The sequence below is a fragment of the Microtus oregoni genome, unplaced genomic scaffold (genome assembly GCF_018167655.1).
Source record: "Microtus oregoni isolate MIOR12 unplaced genomic scaffold, Mior012 000001F_ref0000356, whole genome shotgun sequence".
In the NCBI taxonomy this organism is placed as follows: Eukaryota; Metazoa; Chordata; class Mammalia; order Rodentia; family Cricetidae; genus Microtus; species Microtus oregoni.
Window position 1 is genome coordinate 8,954,951 of NW_024543060.1, and position 18,427 is coordinate 8,973,377.

Consider the following 18,427-nt stretch of genomic DNA (forward strand, 5'->3'; position numbering starts at 1 on the left):
ATGAACAAAGTTAGGGCTTCCCCCCACAGTGGTCTTAAGAGGCTTCCTACACTAAATGTCCCCAGAATAGGAGATGAGTGTAATAGAATAGTTGAAGGTACCACACACACACACACACACACACACACACACACGCACACACGCGCGCGCGCACGCACACACACACACACACACACACACACACACACACACACACGGCAGGTGGAGATGAGGCTAAAGCCAGCCTGGTCTCTTTTGTCCTAGGCCTGCATAATGGATGCTTTTGAAAGCCCCTCGGCCACCCTCAGTAGCACAGCTTCCCTTGTTATTCCTGAACCAGAATGCGTCACTCTTTAGCACATCTGTTCTCAATTTCTCTCAAGTGATGGCGTGGACCGTTGTAAACAATCAGCCAAGGGAACTGCACCCGGCTTGTGCGCGCACTGCCTCAGCTGACTCCCTTCCAGAGCTCTAGCGATGCTCTTTCCTGAGCTGCTCTCATGTCCCTCCCCGCGGACCACCCACTCTCCATCCTGGAAACCTTCTAGCCCCTTATCCTTCCCCTTCCTGTCTGATTTGCTCAGTTTGAGGACCACGGGCTTGCTGCTCCTTTCCCAGGGCTCTCGGGCCAAGCCCAGGCCTCCTCTCCCACACCAGAGTGCTCACACGTCACTAGGGTACATGTGTGTCCTTCTCTGGCACACACCCTATTTCTTAGTGACTCTTATTTCCCTGTGATTGCTGCCCTTTGTCATTTTTCCTTCTCTATTCCTAATCTTAAAAATTAGTCTGTTGTAATAGGTTTATACTAGTTTTAAAAAATGCCAATAAGGGGCTGGAGAGGTGGCTCAGAGGTTAAGAGCATTGCCTGCTCTTCCAATGGTCCTGAGTTCAATTCCCAGCAACTACATGGTGGCTCACAACCATCTGTAATGGGGCCTGGTGCCCTCTTCTCGTCTGCTAGCATACACACAAACAGAATATTGTATTCATGATAAATAAATAAATATTTAAAAAATGCCAATAAAAAAACTAATTTATGAAGGTTTGTTTAGCTCATAGTTTGGAAGGTTCAAAGCCATGGTATCCAAGGGTAGCAAATGGTAGCACCTCTGTGTGGGGATGTGCATAGGAGCAAACACACCCGAAACCAGGAAGCAGAGAAAGAAAGGGACTATGGTCCTGAAATCCCTTTTAGGGCCTGTTGTTCCCCATCACCTAAGATTCTCACAGGCTTCGCCTCCAAATAGTCTATAATGCCCCAATGGCGCCCCCCCCCCAGCAAAGAAGCTTTTAATAACATGGGTGTTTGTTAGACCTATTTCGAATCTGGAGAAAGACTCCATGTGAGAGTGGGCTGAGAGCCAACTGGGCACTCAGGAAGGACCCTACCTATTAAAAAGCTTGTTGTATTGGGCTGATTAAATTGCCAGACACTCTGCTGTCAGCTGGACACACCGATACCCCCAACATCCTACCCATTAAGTTATGTCACCCCCACTCCTGATGAGGGGATCAAGGCGTGGCAAGACATCTGACACCTCTGCTCCAAGTCACAGTCTTCCCTTCTCTCTTAGTTCTTTCTTCATTTCTCTCCCCGCCACCCTTGGCCCCCGCTGCCTCAAGGTTCTCCCAGGAGCCAATCACCAGCTAGGAAGCTGCTTCCAGGCAGCCATGGTTCTAGACACTGACATTGGGCCCTGTTTCTGGCTCCCAGGCACTACCACAGCATGGAAGTGTTCACCTACTATGACCTGCTGAGCCTCAACGGCACCAAGGTGGCTGAGGGTCACAAAGCCAGCTTCTGCTTGGAGGACACAGAGTGTGAGGGAGGTATGTTTGCAGGGGGAGGTTGGGGCTTCACGGAACTTCAAACACTCCCACCGGATTGAACCCAGTCCGGGTGGATGGAGGCTAGGCCAGGTACCTCTCCATGTTACTCTGGCCACTGCTGGGTATCCATGTGGCCTTTATTAGCCAACTCTTGGGGCCTTCGATGGGTACACATTGGGGCTGGGGAAAGTGGTTCTCAAGTTGTCTGTCCCCAGGGCTGTTCTAACTGGTGGACAGAGGGCTGCATGGCTTCCAGGTGAGGTCTGGTCACTTGAGCCTGACTCATGCCTCTGCCTCTCTGCTTGTCACAGGCCATGCCTCCTGGTATCCCAATATCAAACTCTCCCCTTTCAGGCTATAGGGCCCTGAGATGTTCCCATCTTTTCTCTCTGACCCTCATGCACATATTCTGCTTCTACCTCGGGTAGGTCATCACACCTTTCTGTGATGGCCTGACAGGACACCTGCCACTCTGACCCACGAAGGACCTTTTCAGGACAGATATCCGTCCTCTGCCTATGGCCCACATGAGGTTCTAGACCCTGGCGTAGCCCACTCTTGACATCATAAAATCACATAGAAAAGAGGTTGTGAATGAGTACTGTGAGCAGACCATCTGTGAGGGACCAATGTCTCAGATCACCACGACACTCATCCCTACCCCAGGCTGAGGAGTTTACAGGAATGCCAGCCTCATCCAGATTGGCCAGGGAGCACTTTGTGGCAGAGAGGACCTTGAGCCTGGCTTGGAGGGAAGGCTGGTGTGTAGACAGGAAATTGAGCGAGAGGGTTCTGTTGAAATGAAAAGGCATTGGAAACCCCCATGGGAAGGATGGAATGGAACGAGGCTGGGAGGCTTGGTTGGCTGGAATGGGTGAGGTGGGGACCATAGGTGCATGGCGATGCTCTTCTCTGCCCACCCACAGACATTCAAAAGAGTTACGAGTGTGCCAACTTCGGGGAACAAGGCATCACCATGGGCTGCTGGGATATGTACCGTCATGACATTGACTGCCAGTGGATAGACATCACCGACGTGCCCCCTGGAGACTACCTCTTCCAGGTGAGGTGGGGAAAACCCAGGGCTGCTTGAAGAGAAGCGAATTCCTCGGTCTCCTTCCTGTGGGTGTCCAGAAGCAAAACTCATGAGTCCAGGCAGGGTGCCACAATCAGAGGCCATCCTATCCGACAAGCATCATACCTGAGGCACATGGGCCTGAGGGATACTGGGTCTGCAGGGCATGTTGGGAGCCCATAGTGCAACCCAAGATGTAGAGACAGTCATATATAATTCAGTTAACCTCCGGAGCTTGAAATCAAAACCTATCTCTGAGCTAATTTAGATGGTGAGTCAGGAATCAGTTCCATGAACTCTGAGGCAACCCACATCTCCAGCTCCCCCTCAGCCACCATCCCGATTTCCTCTGCTTTTCACACCTTGCTTTGGTGTGTTCTACTGAGGTCGAAAGCAGCTGCGTTATGCTGCAACTTTGCGATGTTCCTTCCTCAGGAGGATCTGCAAAAGGGCCATCTCCATGCCCATCAGCGAATCCGTCAGGCTAGAAAGTCAATCTAAGGACAGCCTGGCCAGGGAACTGCTTTGTGAGGGCTCCCAACAACCCTGCCCCGAGGAAGAGCCAGGGAGCCTTGGCTTCCGCCTTCCTGCAGACAGTTATGGTGTACTCCAGCCAGGCCCACGTGGCAGGGGAGAGAAACACTGTCTCCCAGTTTTCTCCTGGCACCTGGCTGCATTCCTGCCTCCAGAGACTTCGCTTCCACATAGCCCCATGGTGTTGCGTGTCCCAGCTTGCCCAGTGGGATGGCAAACTGTGTGACCAGAAATGGATTCTGCTGCCTTGAAAGCATTCCTCCATTCCTCGTGGGGAATTCAGCCAGCCCACGGTCTAGCCCACAGTCTCTACTGCTAGACACTCCCTTGAAGAGCCAACACCTGCAGAGAAGTAACCGCAGGGTGCTTTGAAAGGGTCCCTGGGCCCTTTCAGCTTTGAAAAGGAGACAGCCAAGCACTTTCTAGCCACAAGCCAAGCCCAGAACCACAACGGGCCTGAGAGCTGAGCGCTCTTATTTAAAGGTGGACTTTCATGGCTGTGGACATGTATGCAGTGCCTGGTGGCTCATACTGGCGACTTGCTGTTATTCAGCAGAGTGAATGTGTGTATCATCATATCTGCTAAAAGTGTTTAAAGGTCTCTGGTGGCCCAGACTGGCCTCTAGCCAGGAAGTGTATCAACCCATTGACTCTCTCAGTAAAGGGACACTATTAGTATCCTTATGTCATAGCTAGGCAAATGCAGGCCACACAGGTCTCTGTGTGGTGTTCTTGTCCCCTAAGCGGTACAATCAACAGATGGGTAGAGTTGGGACTATGCCAGTGATTCTAATGACACATAACTCTGGATGCCCTGGACTGTAAGTCACCAATACGCAAGAGCTAGACTCTGTGACAGACAACAGAGCTTACTGTGTGACAGACAACAGAGATCGGAAGAGGACTCCCAAAGGGAGGAAGTGACCAGGGGTGCACAGACTCAGAGGCAGGGATGGGTGGGCAGATGGGTTTCGGGGGTCCTTGCTTTGTCCCCTCCAGATACAGAGACCTCAATCCACTTCCCTTATATGCTCCTATGTTTTGGAAGCTTGGTTGTGAGGGTGGGGAGGACTGTGGAGACCACACAATTCATCCTAGCCTTGCTCCTGTGTGGGCCACACCCACCCTGAGAACCTGACTTGAGCCCAGGTTGCAATTGGATGCACTCATGTTCATGCTTCAGGGATACTAGAATGGGCAGGGAACTGTCTGGACCTTAGTGTAGGAAGTGCTATCCATCCCCATGTTGAGTGAGTGGGGCTGAGGGGACAGCAGGACTTAGGGAGAAGAGAAATCAAAGAAAAATCAGGCCACCCCAGAGAGGGACATTTACCAGTTTGTCTGGATGGACAGAGCCACACGGCACATGGCCTGGGTAGGTTGTGGTTAGCAGGCCAGACACAGGCTTTCCAGAGTAGCCCCTACCACGCCAGGATACAGCATCAGACCCAGATGACCTCAGTTTGCACAGCGTCTCTTAGGGAAGACCCAGCCATATTATTAAAGGCACGCAGACTCTGCTCTGGCGTGGAGGATGGCCAGCAAGGGAGTTGCAATGTTCTCTGACTTGATTCCCTCCAGGTTGTCATTAACCCCAACTATGAGGTGCCAGAATCGGATTTCTCCAACAACATCATGAAGTGCAGGAGCCGCTACGATGGCTACCGCATCTGGATGTACAACTGTCACGTGGGTACGTTCCCTCGGTGGCCCCGCCCTCCTCAGGGTGCTGAAGACACAGGACACAGCTGCCCTACTTTCCCCAGGAACCAGAGGCAGCTAATCTGGGAGACACTGAGAGTCTCCCAGTTCAGATTCCTCATTCAGAAAGAAAGCCAGAGATGCAGGAAGCCCTGGGTGGGGATTGGGTATTCACAGCCAGTCCTGGCCAAGGAGAGAGGCTGGTGCAGAACGGGCCGGCCTAGCAAGAGCAGAGCCTAGGTCTATATGAGGGCTGGAGCTAAGGCCATCAGTCCACTGTTCCTGTGACCTCAACTATGTAGGCCTCAGTTCATGGGCTCTGTGTATTGGGTTTTGCTGCTAAGCACTCTCCTGCCTTGTCACCAATGATGAGTTTTTCTCTTGGGGAACAAGAAGGAAAGCAGTTTTTGCCTCTGTTGGCATACGTCAGGCCTCAGTCCTGGTGGCAATGTCTGTTTAAACACCCTAAGTTTGGCACAGTACCTGCCGAGTTCCTGGCTCGAGAGCTCACTAGTGCCACCCTGGGGGAGGCTCACTGGGGTCACCACTGAGCCTGTACCTAATTCTGTCTCCTTGACGCCTGCTCTCCAGGTGGCGCCTTCAGTGAGGAGACGGAACAGAAGTTTGAACACTTCAGTGGACTTCTAAATAATCAGCTATCTGTGCAGTAAAGAAGACCCTGGGCCAGGCATGACGGCTCATGCCTGCTATCCCTGCACTCAGGTCAAGGCGGGAGGATTGCCACGAGATTTCCACTCCGGACATTAGATCGAACTTCAGTCTCAACAAAAAAAGAAAAAAAAAAAGAAAGAAAAGAAAAAAGACAAAAGAAAGGAAGAAAAGAAAAATGACTTCATGGTCACCTACTGAGTTCAGGTGACAGTGTCTCCTGGCCGGATTACCAGTTGCCATCTCCCGACTAGCCAGCTCCGGCTGAGAAGAAAGGTGCTCCTTCATTCACCAGGCACGGCTGCGTGTCCCTGTCCTGAGGCCTCAGGGGCAGGGGCTTTGGCACGTGGCTATGGGAACTGGAAGGCAAGCTATGAGCAGGTTATCCCATCCAAGTTTTGGCATATCCATAGTGTGACATCACCACGCTCTGCATAGATGGCCCATTTTCTTCTGGAGATGTGGCAGGTGTGAACCACGTAACTGCGGAGGTGGTCAAGCCGGCTTCCATTTTCCCCTTCTTAGGTCATTTCTGGAAAACTTGAATATGAAGACCTCTGTATTAAGTGTTTTTTTTTTTTCTCTCATTGTACAAACTTCTTGACCAAATCAACTTGAGGAAGGAAGGCTCTATTTGGGCTCGTGGTTTGAGGACCCAGTGCGTTGTCGTGGCAGAAAGGGCACTGCAGGGAAGCTTACAGTGTCTGGTTTCAAACTCACTATCTAGCTGAGGATGACCTTGAACTTCTGATCCTCCTGTTTCTACCCCCAGAGTGCTGGGGATGAAACCCAGGACTTCATACATGTAAGGCAATGTGCTCTTTAACAATTAGAGCTGCGTTTTCAGCACCCACCTTTCTCAGCTGCTTTAAACATGAGCGTGTTCTTCTCCTTGCCAAACTGCACATTTTTCTGTATCTTTCTGCTCCACCTGCTCATCTTTTTTTTTTAACTGTGGGCCTAAATAAGAGCAGTGGGCAGAACCATACATACCACAGCCTGAATGCTAGCCCGTCTTAAAACGTCCCCTGCCAAAGAAATTAGTCCATTGCTCTTAAAACCCACTCGAGTGCTCAGAAAACAGGCAGGATACAGCTGGATTATTGCCAGGGTATAACTCAGTTCCAGATAGCCCAATACTCCAGGGCCCCACTGAAACCTCAGGCACCAGGCCTCCAATGTCCACCTTTCTCTTGGCATTCTGGTCTTCCAAACTCCCACCAGAATAGCCCATTCAGCTCTGTTCTCAGCACTCTAAGGCTTTTTGGGCCCAGAATTCCAAACTCTTCCAGATTCCTCCCTAAAACCTATTCTCAAAGCCCAAGAACTCCGTGGCCAATACTAATCTTGTATTCGTCACTTTTCTCATTACTGCGACAAAATGCTTGACAAGAGCAAGCTAAGGGAGGGTCACTGTGGGCTTAGAGTTCAGAGTACAGTCCATCCTAGTTGGAGAGGCATGGTGGCAGGTGCAGAGGGCAGGGGTCACACGGTGGCCACGGTCAGGAAGCAGATTGGTGAATGCTGGTGCTTCATTTGCTTTCGCCTTAGTATTCCGCCTCCAACCCGGGCCCGAGGAATGGTGCTACTAGTGTTAACATGGGCCTTCCCTCTTCCACTAAACCTCTTCGGGAAGCACGCTCAGAGACCCACCCAAAGGTGTTTCCCAGGTGGTTGTAATCCCGTCCAGGTGACTATCGAGGTTACCAATCACGACCTCTTCCAGTTAAACCAACTTCTGTATTCCAGGCAGTTAAAGCCACACTTTAAAGTACAGTAGCAAGACATGCATTCCAAGACTCCAAGGGGGATGACTGAAGATTTGGATGGTTCTGCCACAGGACAGGAAGAGAAAATCGTGGGGACATGGGAGGGGCCCTTCACCTCCAAGTCTGGCTGAAGCTCTTGCCAGCTGACAGTGCTGGCACAGATAACATTGTGACTGGTGCTAGTATAGAAACAATATACATTTTACATAGAGATCTTTCAAGTAGGAACGTTAAAATAGCAAGGAATTATGACGTATAAATGGCCTTTCTCCTGTCTCAGCTGTAAACCTACAATTCCCAAGAACTTTACCAGAAATCTCAAGACCCTTGTGCTGGCCTCACGACCCATGGTTTCACCTTATCAGGGTACAGTCCTATCCCAAGACACCTCTGGAGCTACCCTATAATCTCATTATCAAGAGGGGAAGAGGTTAGGAGTGGGACTTAGAAACCCATCGATAATACCAAAGGCTTCCAAACCCCTGTGTAGAGCTAGTTCCTAAGACACGTAGGAACCACTGCCCTTTGAGAAGCCCCCACCCAGCTCTCAGGTGGGCCTTACTCTTTCCCTGAGCACCTCTTATTCCCTGTAACTTAAATTTATATTTAAAATATTTTAAATAAACTTTAACTCTGCTTCTTTCTGGCTCGTCTGAAGTTTCTTCTCTGCAGCAAAGTCAAGGACCCAGAGGTCTCTAAGGGGGAAGGGGACCTCAGGGCTGCTGTAGATGGTGCAGTCTCCTGCAGCACCGCTAATGACAGATCCGACTTGTGGTACCCTGCTTGTTGCTGCAACCATATACCCAACAAGAGGGACTTAGGGGAGCAAGGATTTAGGCGCGTGGTTTCAGGGCAGGTGCAGTTTGAAGCTATGACAAGAGGCGCAGGGAGCTGCTTGCTCACATCTCAGTGGGCCAGGAAAAGAGAAGGCCAACACTCACATGAGTTTCCCCCTTCAGCCTAGGACCCCAAGGCAGGGGATGGTGTTACCTGTGTTCAGGGTGGGTCTTCCCTCCTCATTTGGAAATGTGTCTCCCATGGGACTCTAGATCCAGTCAAGTTGATGCTAAAAGATAGCCATCACACAGCCCTAATATATATAATACCATTTTTTTCTTTTCTATACCTCTGTAACTATTGTTGCTGTGATCGTACCCGAGAGAAACAATGTACAAGGAAGGAAAGTGTTCAGTTGGGCTCATGGTTCAGTCCACTGTCAGCTGGCTCCATGTTCCTGGGCTAGTGAGACAATGTCGGTCCTAAATTATCAATTCTGCTATCAACTGGATTCTAGGTGATACCCATCAAACCTACCTCACCACACATACATACTTGTAGGTTGGAGTGAAAGTTTCTTCTTTGTACCTAGGTTTCCTTCCAACCACTGCCCTTGGGCCCAAAGCTTCCTACTTCTAGGAGTGCCATACATATTTCATCTTACACTTTCAGGAATGGTCCCTATGTCCTTCCAAAGTTCCCTGTGATCTGGAGGGCTCTATCAGTACAGGCTGCAGCTCTGAGAAGCAATTGGAGAGACCCGAGCAGCAGCTGAGGTCAGCTGTGGCCTGTCTTCAACAGCTGCTACTCACTGGAACTTGGGGAAGGACACAGCAGTGTGTCAGAAACAGGCAGGACAGCTAGCCACAGGGCAGCTTCCCAGGGGAGAGTGGGCACTGGCAGAGCAGGGCTCCTGTCCTCCATAAGCAATCCTGTGTTATGAGTGTGTTGACCCCAGCAAACCTGAGATCAACAGGGACCCCAATCTCCAGAGTGGGCTTCCAATACTACACCCAAGACTCAGAGAGGCGAGCACTCTCCCATCCTACAAGGATGCCCTGGGTCCATTTCTGAGGGGACACCTGGCATGCACTCAAGTCGCACCTCTTGGCTTTGTTCGAGCTTACTTAGAAGGAGCCCTTTTGTGATCCACATCTGCAAATAACGCCTCAGCACTGCTACACCCACAGCTGTGCACAGCTGTGCACAGTTGCCCACAGAAGATGGCAAGCTGGGGTTGCTGAAACGGGGATACTGGGCAAGTGACATGGAGCAAGTACCACGTACTCCCCAAACACGGCCACCTGTGCACAAATGCCCCTGAAGTGAAGATGGGACCTCTAGGCAAGGTGACCTGATGCTCAGTAACTACGGGCCCACGGTAAGAGATGGAACAGCACCCTCTAGTGTCCCTCAAGACCACACTTGGATGCAATCAACACAACATTAAATTTTTATTTCTTCTCAATTTCTGGGACCAGCTCAACAAAAGCCTACCGTGCCCTACAGCAGCTCCAGCGGGGGCAAAGGGCTGTCCTTGGGTCATTGAAAGCATGGTTGGGGCCCAGCCTAGTCTGGACAGCTGGCTGTGGGGCCTCAAGATGGCAGGAGACTCGGGGCAGCAGGCAGCTCTTTCCTTCTGTTGTGTTGGAGTCCCAAGGCCCGGGCCACCAGCCTGCGGGCCACCGCCGAATCTGTCTGTGGCCTCTCCTTCGCTAGCTGCAGGAGCTCTGAAAGGAAGAGTCAGGGGGTGGGACTTGGATTCGAGGCCAGGGATGTCTCTCCTCTGGGTGACAGACAGAGCAGCCTTGAAAGCCAGATGAGGGTCAGCCCATGTCTAATGGTATGGAGCAGAACTGGAGCCCTACAGCAGCCAGGGGTGCCTGTGAGAGGGCCCCACGCCTGTATTTCTGCCTCCCTGTGGGACCTGACACAAACTGACCCTTCCTGTCAACCTGGTTCATCATACGGTAGGGATGAGGAGGAACTACCCCAGCATCTCCTTGCTCTGTGAGGCCCTTAGGAAGGAAACACTCAGGAGAGGACACCTGGATCATTGGACATAAAAACGGGATATTGTTTCTAAGAAGCCTAGGACAAGGCCATGTCAGCATTCACAATGGCATGAATAGCTTTGGTAGACCTCCCTTGGGCCCATTCTGCTGGTTCCAACTTTGCTCCTCTTCGAGCACCATGCTTTCTGGAAGAGGAAATGGAGGGAGCTCACAGTTGGCATCCGGCTCCTGTACAGGTGAGGTAAGTCACAGAACCAAGGTCCCATCTAGGGCTCATCCCAAGGCCCAAGAACTTTTTACCCTTCCGGAGGACAGTCTTCATGGCCCTCTGGAAGGAAGTGGGGCTTTTCCTAGATCAGTGACCATAGGAAGGCATGAGTGGGAGGACAAACACACATGGTACCTGACCCTAGGCCTTCTCCGGGCCTAAGGGATGCTGAGCCCTGTTAGCTACTATAGCCCAGGCTCTTGAAGAGCAGGGAAATAAAGAAGGGAAAACAAACCAAACACAAATGCACACACAGCCTCCCCGTGGAGGGACAGGCTTCCCTTACTTGGCCTCTGCAAGGCTTTGAGCTTCGACTGCTTGGTTCCCTGTGTGAGCGGCCGGATCTTGAGCATGGAGAAATCCTTGGCCAGGGCCTCAGCAGCTGGAGAAAGAAGAGGAGATCTGGGGTGATGCTTGTGCTATGTGAACCGCCCACCCCAGGGGTCTGGAGTACTAGCATTGTCCCAAACTGCCACAGCCACTCTATACATCCCAGTCCCAGCTGCTCGGCCCGATCTACCTCAGTAAAGGTGACGACAGTGTCACCTTGTGCCCAGATCCCTAAGGAACTGCACAGTGGGCACTGTCTGTGCTGACAGATGATGTCCCAGCCCAGTGTTCAGATACTCACAGCAAGATATGCAGGCTCTACCTACGAAAGTCAGAACTTAGAGCAGACTCTCCTTCTATCCCCCAAGACCCCCAGGGACTCCAGTACCCCCTGCACCACCACACTGAGCTAAGGCGCATCTGACACCAGGACATAGCAGATGTGTGATCTGGACAAAGAAACCGAGGCCAGGGCATGATAAGCTCTTGCTATACTATTTATGGCAGGCCCAGGAGGCAGTACCCCAGTGTACTGGCTGGTTCTGCATCAGCTTGACACAAGCTAGAGTCAGAGAGGAAGGAACCTCAGCTGAGGAAATGCCTCCCTGAGATCCAGCTGTAAGGCATTTTCTGAATTAGTGATCATCGGGGGAGGGTCCAGCCCATGGTGGGTGGTGCCATCCCTGGGCTGGTGGTCCTGGCTTCTATAAGAAAGCAGGCTGATCAAGCCAATAAGGAGCACCCCCCCCCCCATGGCCTCTGCACCAGCTCCTGCCTCCAGGTTCCTGCCCTGTTTGAGTTCCTGTCCTGACTTTCTTCAGTGATGAACAGCAGTGTGGAAGTGTAAGCCAAATAAATCCTTTCCTCCCCAGCTTGCTTTTTGGTGATGATGTTCCATCGCGGCGATAAAAACCTTATCTAAGATACCTAGTCAGAGCTTATTCTTCCGTAGTCCTCGGGGGCCACTTGACCTTTCTTCCTACCTCCCTTCCAGGGCCTCCCTCCCCATCACTCCCCCTGCTCCTCCCCATCCTCAGCTTCAGACTTTACAAGGGCCAGGCCAAACCCAAGCAGGGTACTCCCAGCTCTGATGTGCACACAGTTATGGGTGGGAGAGTCTTATTTAAGTGAAATGACAGGGACAGCTTGGGACAATGGCTGAAGGGGAGGCTGCATGGTGCTCTAGCTTCCACAGTGAGAGGCCTGTAATCCACCCTAAACCCCAGCATTCTGGGGGGCAGGGGGAATGGACCCCACAACTGAGGCTGACATAAAGACTGAATGAATGATAAGGCACCTGCTTGCATCCTGTGCCAAATGCCTGTGAGCCAGGGCAACAGCACCTGATGCCTTTCTTCAGTTTGGAGAAGGACCTAAGGCTTGGCCCATGCCACCTGTTCAGTAAATGTCACTGATCCTAACACTTCTGTACTGAAAGTGCCAATAGAAAGAGGAAAGGCTAAAGCGTTCCCCAGGCCACAGCCCCCGGCACCCAGACTGTGGTTCGGGCTTGCTGAGAGTCGAGCCCATGGGTTGAAGGTAGTCTAGACCTGGATATAGGTGGCCCTCCACCTAGGGGACCCAGGCACCTCTGCTCTCAATGGAGGCCAGAGAAGGAGCAGAGCCCAACAGGAAGCCACCTTACCTGAGGCCTGGCAGGGAAAGATGCCGATGGCGTGAGTGTCATCCACCCACTGGATCTTGAACCCCTTCTCTCTGTGTGGGGAGAGGACACGGGAGCTCACAAAAGCCAGTGCTCAAGACCCTTCCCCTTGGATCCTGCAGACCAGATCCCTCTCAACTCAAGCCCCGAGACCAAGCTATCTCCTCTGTTAGAAGCGATCACTGGCACACTTTCTCACTAGAGCATTAAGTCAGCTGCAGAAAGACCCACTGCCACCCTGCAAACAGGTCAGCATCTGGGACAGAATGAGACAGAACTGGAAGGCTCATATAGCCCAAAGCAAAGAATGACGACAACTCCCCAGATACTGTCATAGCCAGGCTGAGCATGGGCTCTGAGTAAGAAAGCTAAAAGGTTTATGTGGTAGGAGAGGAGAGAGGTCCAAACAGGCATATCAAGGACATGGCTCTGGCTGGCCCTCTCCCTGTTCCTCAGGAAGCCATCACAAACTCTGTGCCTAGGGAGAACTAGAAGCAGTTTCAGAATGGCCCTACTCCTCTAGTGGCACAGCCCGCTCGACAAGGGATCAGTGGTGGCCCTGTGGGGCCATATAGTTAGAGACAGCTGAAAAAGTAAACTGCCACCCTCTCGACTGTCCCCTCAGCACGGGTGCAGAGGACAAGACACAGATGTATGGAAAACAGTGTCAGAGAGGAGGGCCAGGAATAAAGGGGTTTTGTTTTATTTTTATTAGATTTATTTTATTTTTATGTGTATTAGTGTTTAGGTTAAATGTGTACCACATGCATGCCTGGTGCCCAAAGATCTCCTGGAACTGTAGTTACCAATGATTTTAGCTACCATGTGAGTGTTGGATCCCAAGCCCCGGTCCTCTACAAGAACAGCAAGTGCTCTTAACCTTTGAGCCATCTCTCCTGCCCCAGAAAGGGGTTTGAAAAAGCCCACATAGGTAAAGCAAAGACAAATGGAAAAAAATGCAAATTAGAAAAAAAAAAGAAGAAATGGCAAATGGTTGCATCCATGGGAATCTGGGAGAAGCCAAGGAGTCCTGTCTCTTGAGTGTCTCCCTCCAGGCTACATCGGACCTGCTCCAGCCAGGCACCCCCATACATAATCGTCGTACAGGATGGCCCTCAGGCTACGAGAAGCCCACTGACCCACTGGCATCCGGACAGCTATGTCCTGAGATGGATAGAAGGCCTTGTGGTCCCAGCAAGGGTGTGCACACGCAGACCCTGGCCCACGTCTAGGCGGGTGCTCAAACACCAACCCTTCCCCTCCCTTAGTCAGAGTCATCAGGCTGACCTGCCTCAGAGCAAGTAGCCCAGACATCAACCCCTCCCTCAGCCTTCCGTTCTGGGGCAAGCAGGGAAGGGCTACCCTAGCATCTCCCAGGCCTCCCACCTTTCCTACTCACTGGAACTCAGAGAAGATGGCCAGCAGGTCCTCAGTCTTGAGCGTTGGCTTAAAGTCATAGATCTCCACCACGTGGGCCAAGTCCCTCTCCCCAGGTAGCTCTTCTGCAAAGGAGGATGTGTCCAGGTGGATCTTCTCTACCTCAATCTCCTTTTCAGTCAGGTTGGCTGTGATCTGGGAGCAAACAGACCCTTTGGCAAGGGAGAGCTGTGACCCAGCTGTGATTCCACGCCCCCCCCCAGCCCTGTCATGCTTTCCAATCTGATAGTTCTGGGGGAGAAGTCTGTTCAGTCGGAATCTGATTATGGCAGCTTAATTTCTTAGAACGTGGGTGTTTTAGCGGAGGGTGCTTGGTTCTATGGAGTCCCCACTAGATGACTCCCAACTGCAACCACTGTGTTTCACCTGAACTTGAAAAGTGCATCCTATATACTATATACCCTTTTTACAGATGGAGGGGCAATGAGTTAAGTAGTTTGCCCCAAATTGCATAGTCTATAGAAAAAAAAAAGCTGGACAAAGCCAGTATCTTTATTTTTCTTACTACAAATATGATATTCTCAAAGACTGTGCATAAAACAGCAATCAAAGATACCCAGCCTCTCCATTGGTCCAAAGTCAATGTTAGGGGCAGGCACATGGTCTCAAGAAAACACAATTTCTAAGGCAGAGCTCCAGGCAGGAGGGTGATTTTCTCGAACAGAGAGCAACGTGCCTGTGAGGACTATGTTTCCACCACCTTGTGATGTATGCACTACTTTTCTTCATAGGAGGAAACGACTTTAAAAAGCAAATGACTTGCTCAGGGCTGACCATCTCCTAAACGGTCGGACTGAGACCCAACTACACCGTTCCTTCTCCAGGTTCCCAGCCTTCCATTACCTAACACCCAGGCCTGAGCCATTTTTCATACATCCCATTAGCACAGCCCCTCCCTCACCTCCAGCCCAAGGCCCTTCTCCCATACCCCTGAGGCCACACCCACCTCACCTCCGCCCTCCCTTTTCTGGATTCAAGAGCCTCATCACCTCCTGCAGTAGCTCGCTGAAACAGTCATGATGGGTGTCATCATCCTCTTCCTCCTCATGTATCTTTTCTTCTTCTTCATCCACCTTCTCTTCCTCCTCGTCCACCTTCCCCTTCTGCTTGCCTACATTCTCTTCTTCCTGACCCACCTTCTCTTTCTCCTTTCCCTCTCCCTTTTCCTCCTCTTGATCCACCAGACTCTGTACCAGACGACTCCTACTTTCCTCCTCCAATGCCAGCTGTGGGCTGGACCCCTGCTGCAAGGCTCTCTCCACCCCTTGTTCCTTCTCAGAAGGATTCTGGGAGGGCTCAGGGTCAGCCAGCTCCAGCTGTGAATGATTTGCATAGCCTGAATCAGCGCTCTTCGCGGTTCCCAGAGTCACCAACGTGGGAACTGCCTGGTCAGCTTCAGGGTCCCCAGCCCCCCTAGGCTCTTCTGAAACTCCACCAGCTGGGGCCTCTCCCCTGAGGCCTCGGATGGAGGGTGCTACCGGTTCATCTTGCCTGCGTCGCACGGGGGGCACATACAAAGGTTGATCCGGCTTCGGCTTCCATCCACGATGCCACCGGCCAGGAAGAACACCTCGAGAACCAGCAGCTCCTCCCTGATGTGAGGTGTTCCGGGGACCACGGTACTTGCTGGGATGGGAGGCAGGAGGGCAGCAGGGACCAGAGGGGCCATCTGAACTGGGTACCCTGGAGTAGGAACAGAAGATTCAGAGCATGTCTGAGTCTACAGCATGACTTACTGGAGCCACGACACTGCCAAGTCAGCATTAAGCAAAGGTCACAACCAAAATGACCCTCAAAAGAATCTCTTACAAAGGCACTGTGGCAAAGGCAAAAATCCTGACACACCCAAAGGGGCTCCCTCATGAACACTACAATCAGATTAGTGGGTGCTGAATTTTTGGTTACACACGAAAGACGGCTAATGCTTGCATTTAGGAGCTGTTATTAGGATAAGACGTCCGTGTGGTGAGATACACACGGGACTAGGGATGACTACAGGTTGACAGACTCTTCCCCTGAACCAAGGTCTCTCTGCAGCACGCGCTCTCAAAGAGGTGCAGATGTACCCTTACTAGTCCAGCTACTTTTAGTGTGCACTCTGGCCCAACACGAATGGCTGGTGTAGCCAAGTCAGCTGCATCCCCGATGGAGCAAAAGACAACCCCAACTTCACACGACTGGGGGGTTCCTGGCCCTGGTTCCTGCCAAGATCTACCCTCCCTGGCTAGCCAGCTAGCCCAACCATCACAAAAAAAAAAAAATCAATTGCTGAGAGCCCTCCATGCGGTAGGAAAACACACCTAATGTCCAGGTGACAGACGACGGTCCTCCTCTTCCAGCCCTCCCCAACAGAGAAGCTGCTCAAGAGATCAAAAGTCTCTGCTGTTCTATGGATCAGGTACCGCAGGCGGCTGGAGACTGGGGGGAAAAGGAGGACCCTGGGAAGGAACCAAACCAAGTATTAAGTCGGAGTATTTTGCCAAGGCTGCAGGTCCAGTTTCTGGACTTGATTCCCACGGAGGCCACTCCCAGGTTTGTGGTGGCTTAACACTCTGACCAAGCCGGTCCCTGGCTAATTGCAAAGTAGATCACAGGGAGCTACAGTTCCCATCATTCCTAAGAGGGTGGGTACTTTTGCTTGAGTGGGATGACGCTCGGATACAAAGGAAAGATGTGGCTGGATAAGGCGGCAGGGGCTAAAGTCTCAAGTCAGACGGGGCCTGGCCGGTGGTCCAGTCAGTTACCTGGGCACAGAACCTGGGAGAGGGGCAAACCCTGCCCTTACCCTGCCCTTCCTAGCATTAACGTCGCCCCCTAGTTCCCCGTACTTGGATAGCTGTTTCTGCAACAGGAAGCGATCCAGCTCCTCCTGGACCCGGTGGACAAAGTCATTTTCGGCTGAGGAGAGGAAGACACCGTCCAAACAGAGAAGGGCCAGGGTGACAGATGGCAGAGCCTGTAGGGGCGGTAGACAAGATCGGGATAAGAATATAGGCCCGGAGAGCGCCCACAATCCCACGTGTCCGTGCGGAAAGGTCTTCGGTGACTTTTGAATCCCTGGCCTTCGTGGAGTCCGACGGGAGGCGCGTGAGTGCGGGCCCGAGAGCGCTCACGTCCGGAGCCGGACTGGGTCCTCCGCTCCCAGCGCCGCTCTGCCTAGCGCTACAAGGGTTTTCCAATTTACGGTGCAGCCCGCTGAAACCGCCCCGCGACACCCAGCCGCCCTTCCCAGGAGCGATCAGGGGGCCCAGGAGGGGAGCCTCCGATACCTGCAGCATCCACTCACCGCGGCAGCCCGGAAAGTGGCCGCTGCGCTGAGTCCCCCGCCCCCCTGCTCCACAGCGGGCTCTGCGCCATCGTGCGGCCGGGAGGAGGTATCGCACCCACTTGCCGCAGAGGGGCGTGTTCCTGTCCTGTTCAGAGGTGGGGCTGGAGCACTGCGCTAACCCGAAAGTCATAGGGTTTCTCCCGTAAAGACGCGACTAAGTGATTAATTAGACTCTTGAGAAAATGGAGGCCCAAAAGGGTGAAATGACTTTTCTAGAGTTACACATGTCAAAAGTGGTTCTGATTCCAAAATCATTTATAGCGGTATATTATTTGTATTTTAATAAATAAATCTTTCAACCCGAAAACCAGAAAAGCAAGGCAGCCAAGCTGCTAGAGAAGTCTTACCCTCTGCCAAGGCTGTGCGACTGCAGACTAAGCATCCTAAGCCTCTCTTTCCTCATTTCATACTCTCTAGTGCTGGGATTAAAGGCGTGTGACTCCCTAGAACTAGGATTAAAGGTGTGAGCCACCACTACCTGCATTTGTTTCTGCGTTGATCTTGTGTAGCCCAGGGTGGCTTTGAACTCACAGAGATCCTTCTGCCTCTGCCTCCCAAATCCTGGGATTAAAGGTATGTGTCACCATTACCTGACCTTTAGCTTTAGCGTTGCCTCTGGTCATCAGGAAAGATTTATTTATTAAAATACATATAATACACCACTATAGTTATTATTTCTTTTTTCTTCTAGAACCAATTAAGTTCACTAGACACTCGTGAACAACTACTACATGTTAGATAGTGGTGGCATTATGTATTTCTAATTCTAGAGTCCCTTGACCTGGTACCTAACGGAGGTAGAAGGAAGGAAAGGGGAGGCTGGAGCTGGGGAGATGGCTCAGGGGTTAAGAGGGTGCGCTGCTCTCCGGCTCTAGTTTCTGAAGACACCAGCACATGGACATGCACGTGGCACACATATAAATAAGTAAATAAATCTTTCTTTTCAAAGGGCTGGAAAGCTGACTGAGCTGCTGAGAGAGCACTTATTGCTCTTGAGGAGACCCAGGTTCAGTTCTCAGTGCCCACATGGTGGTTTAGAACCACCGTAA

At 51.8% G+C, this 18,427-nt stretch overlaps 2 protein-coding genes across 4 annotated transcripts in view; one reads left to right on the forward strand and one right to left on the reverse strand.

Annotated features, from left to right (window-relative positions):
• Positions 1–8,203, forward strand: part of Loxl2 (lysyl oxidase like 2) — an 83,202-nt gene extending 74,999 nt beyond the window's left edge. For all 3 annotated transcript variants that reach the window (XM_041675280.1, XM_041675288.1, XM_041675296.1), the window contains exons 11-14: positions 1,697–1,812; positions 2,739–2,875; positions 5,003–5,114; positions 5,714–8,203. In XM_041675280.1, the coding sequence (XP_041531214.1) occupies positions 1,697–1,812; positions 2,739–2,875; positions 5,003–5,114; positions 5,714–5,793 (445 nt within the window). In that variant the 3' untranslated portion in view covers positions 5,794–8,203. The remainder of the gene's footprint in view (positions 1–1,696; positions 1,813–2,738; positions 2,876–5,002; positions 5,115–5,713) is intronic.
• A 1,575-nt stretch (positions 8,204–9,778) lies between these two features.
• Positions 9,779–17,357, reverse strand: R3hcc1 (R3H domain and coiled-coil containing 1). Its single transcript, XM_041668934.1, has 8 exons — positions 17,320–17,357; positions 16,879–17,006; positions 16,351–16,488; positions 15,040–15,733; positions 14,013–14,185; positions 12,596–12,666; positions 10,907–11,002; positions 9,779–10,067 (listed from the first exon to the last, which is right to left on the reverse strand). Exons 1-8 carry the CDS (start codon positions 17,326–17,328, stop codon positions 9,934–9,936), a joined length of 1,443 nt encoding a protein of 480 aa, XP_041524868.1. The 5' UTR covers positions 17,329–17,357; the 3' UTR covers positions 9,779–9,933.
• Positions 17,358–18,427: the final 1,070 nt, after the last annotated feature.

Bases quoted from the DNA above. Each gene is read 5' to 3' on its own strand.
- R3hcc1 (XM_041668934.1), bottom strand. The intron at 15,734-16,350 runs GTGTGTTTTCCT...TTCCTACTCCAG, and splicing joins GTCTGTCACCTGGACATTAG to GGTACCCAGTTCAGATGGCC. The intron at 10,068-10,906 runs GTAAGGGAAGCC...TCTTCCTTTCAG, and splicing joins CAAAGCCTTGCAGAGGCCAA to AGCTCCTGCAGCTAGCGAAG.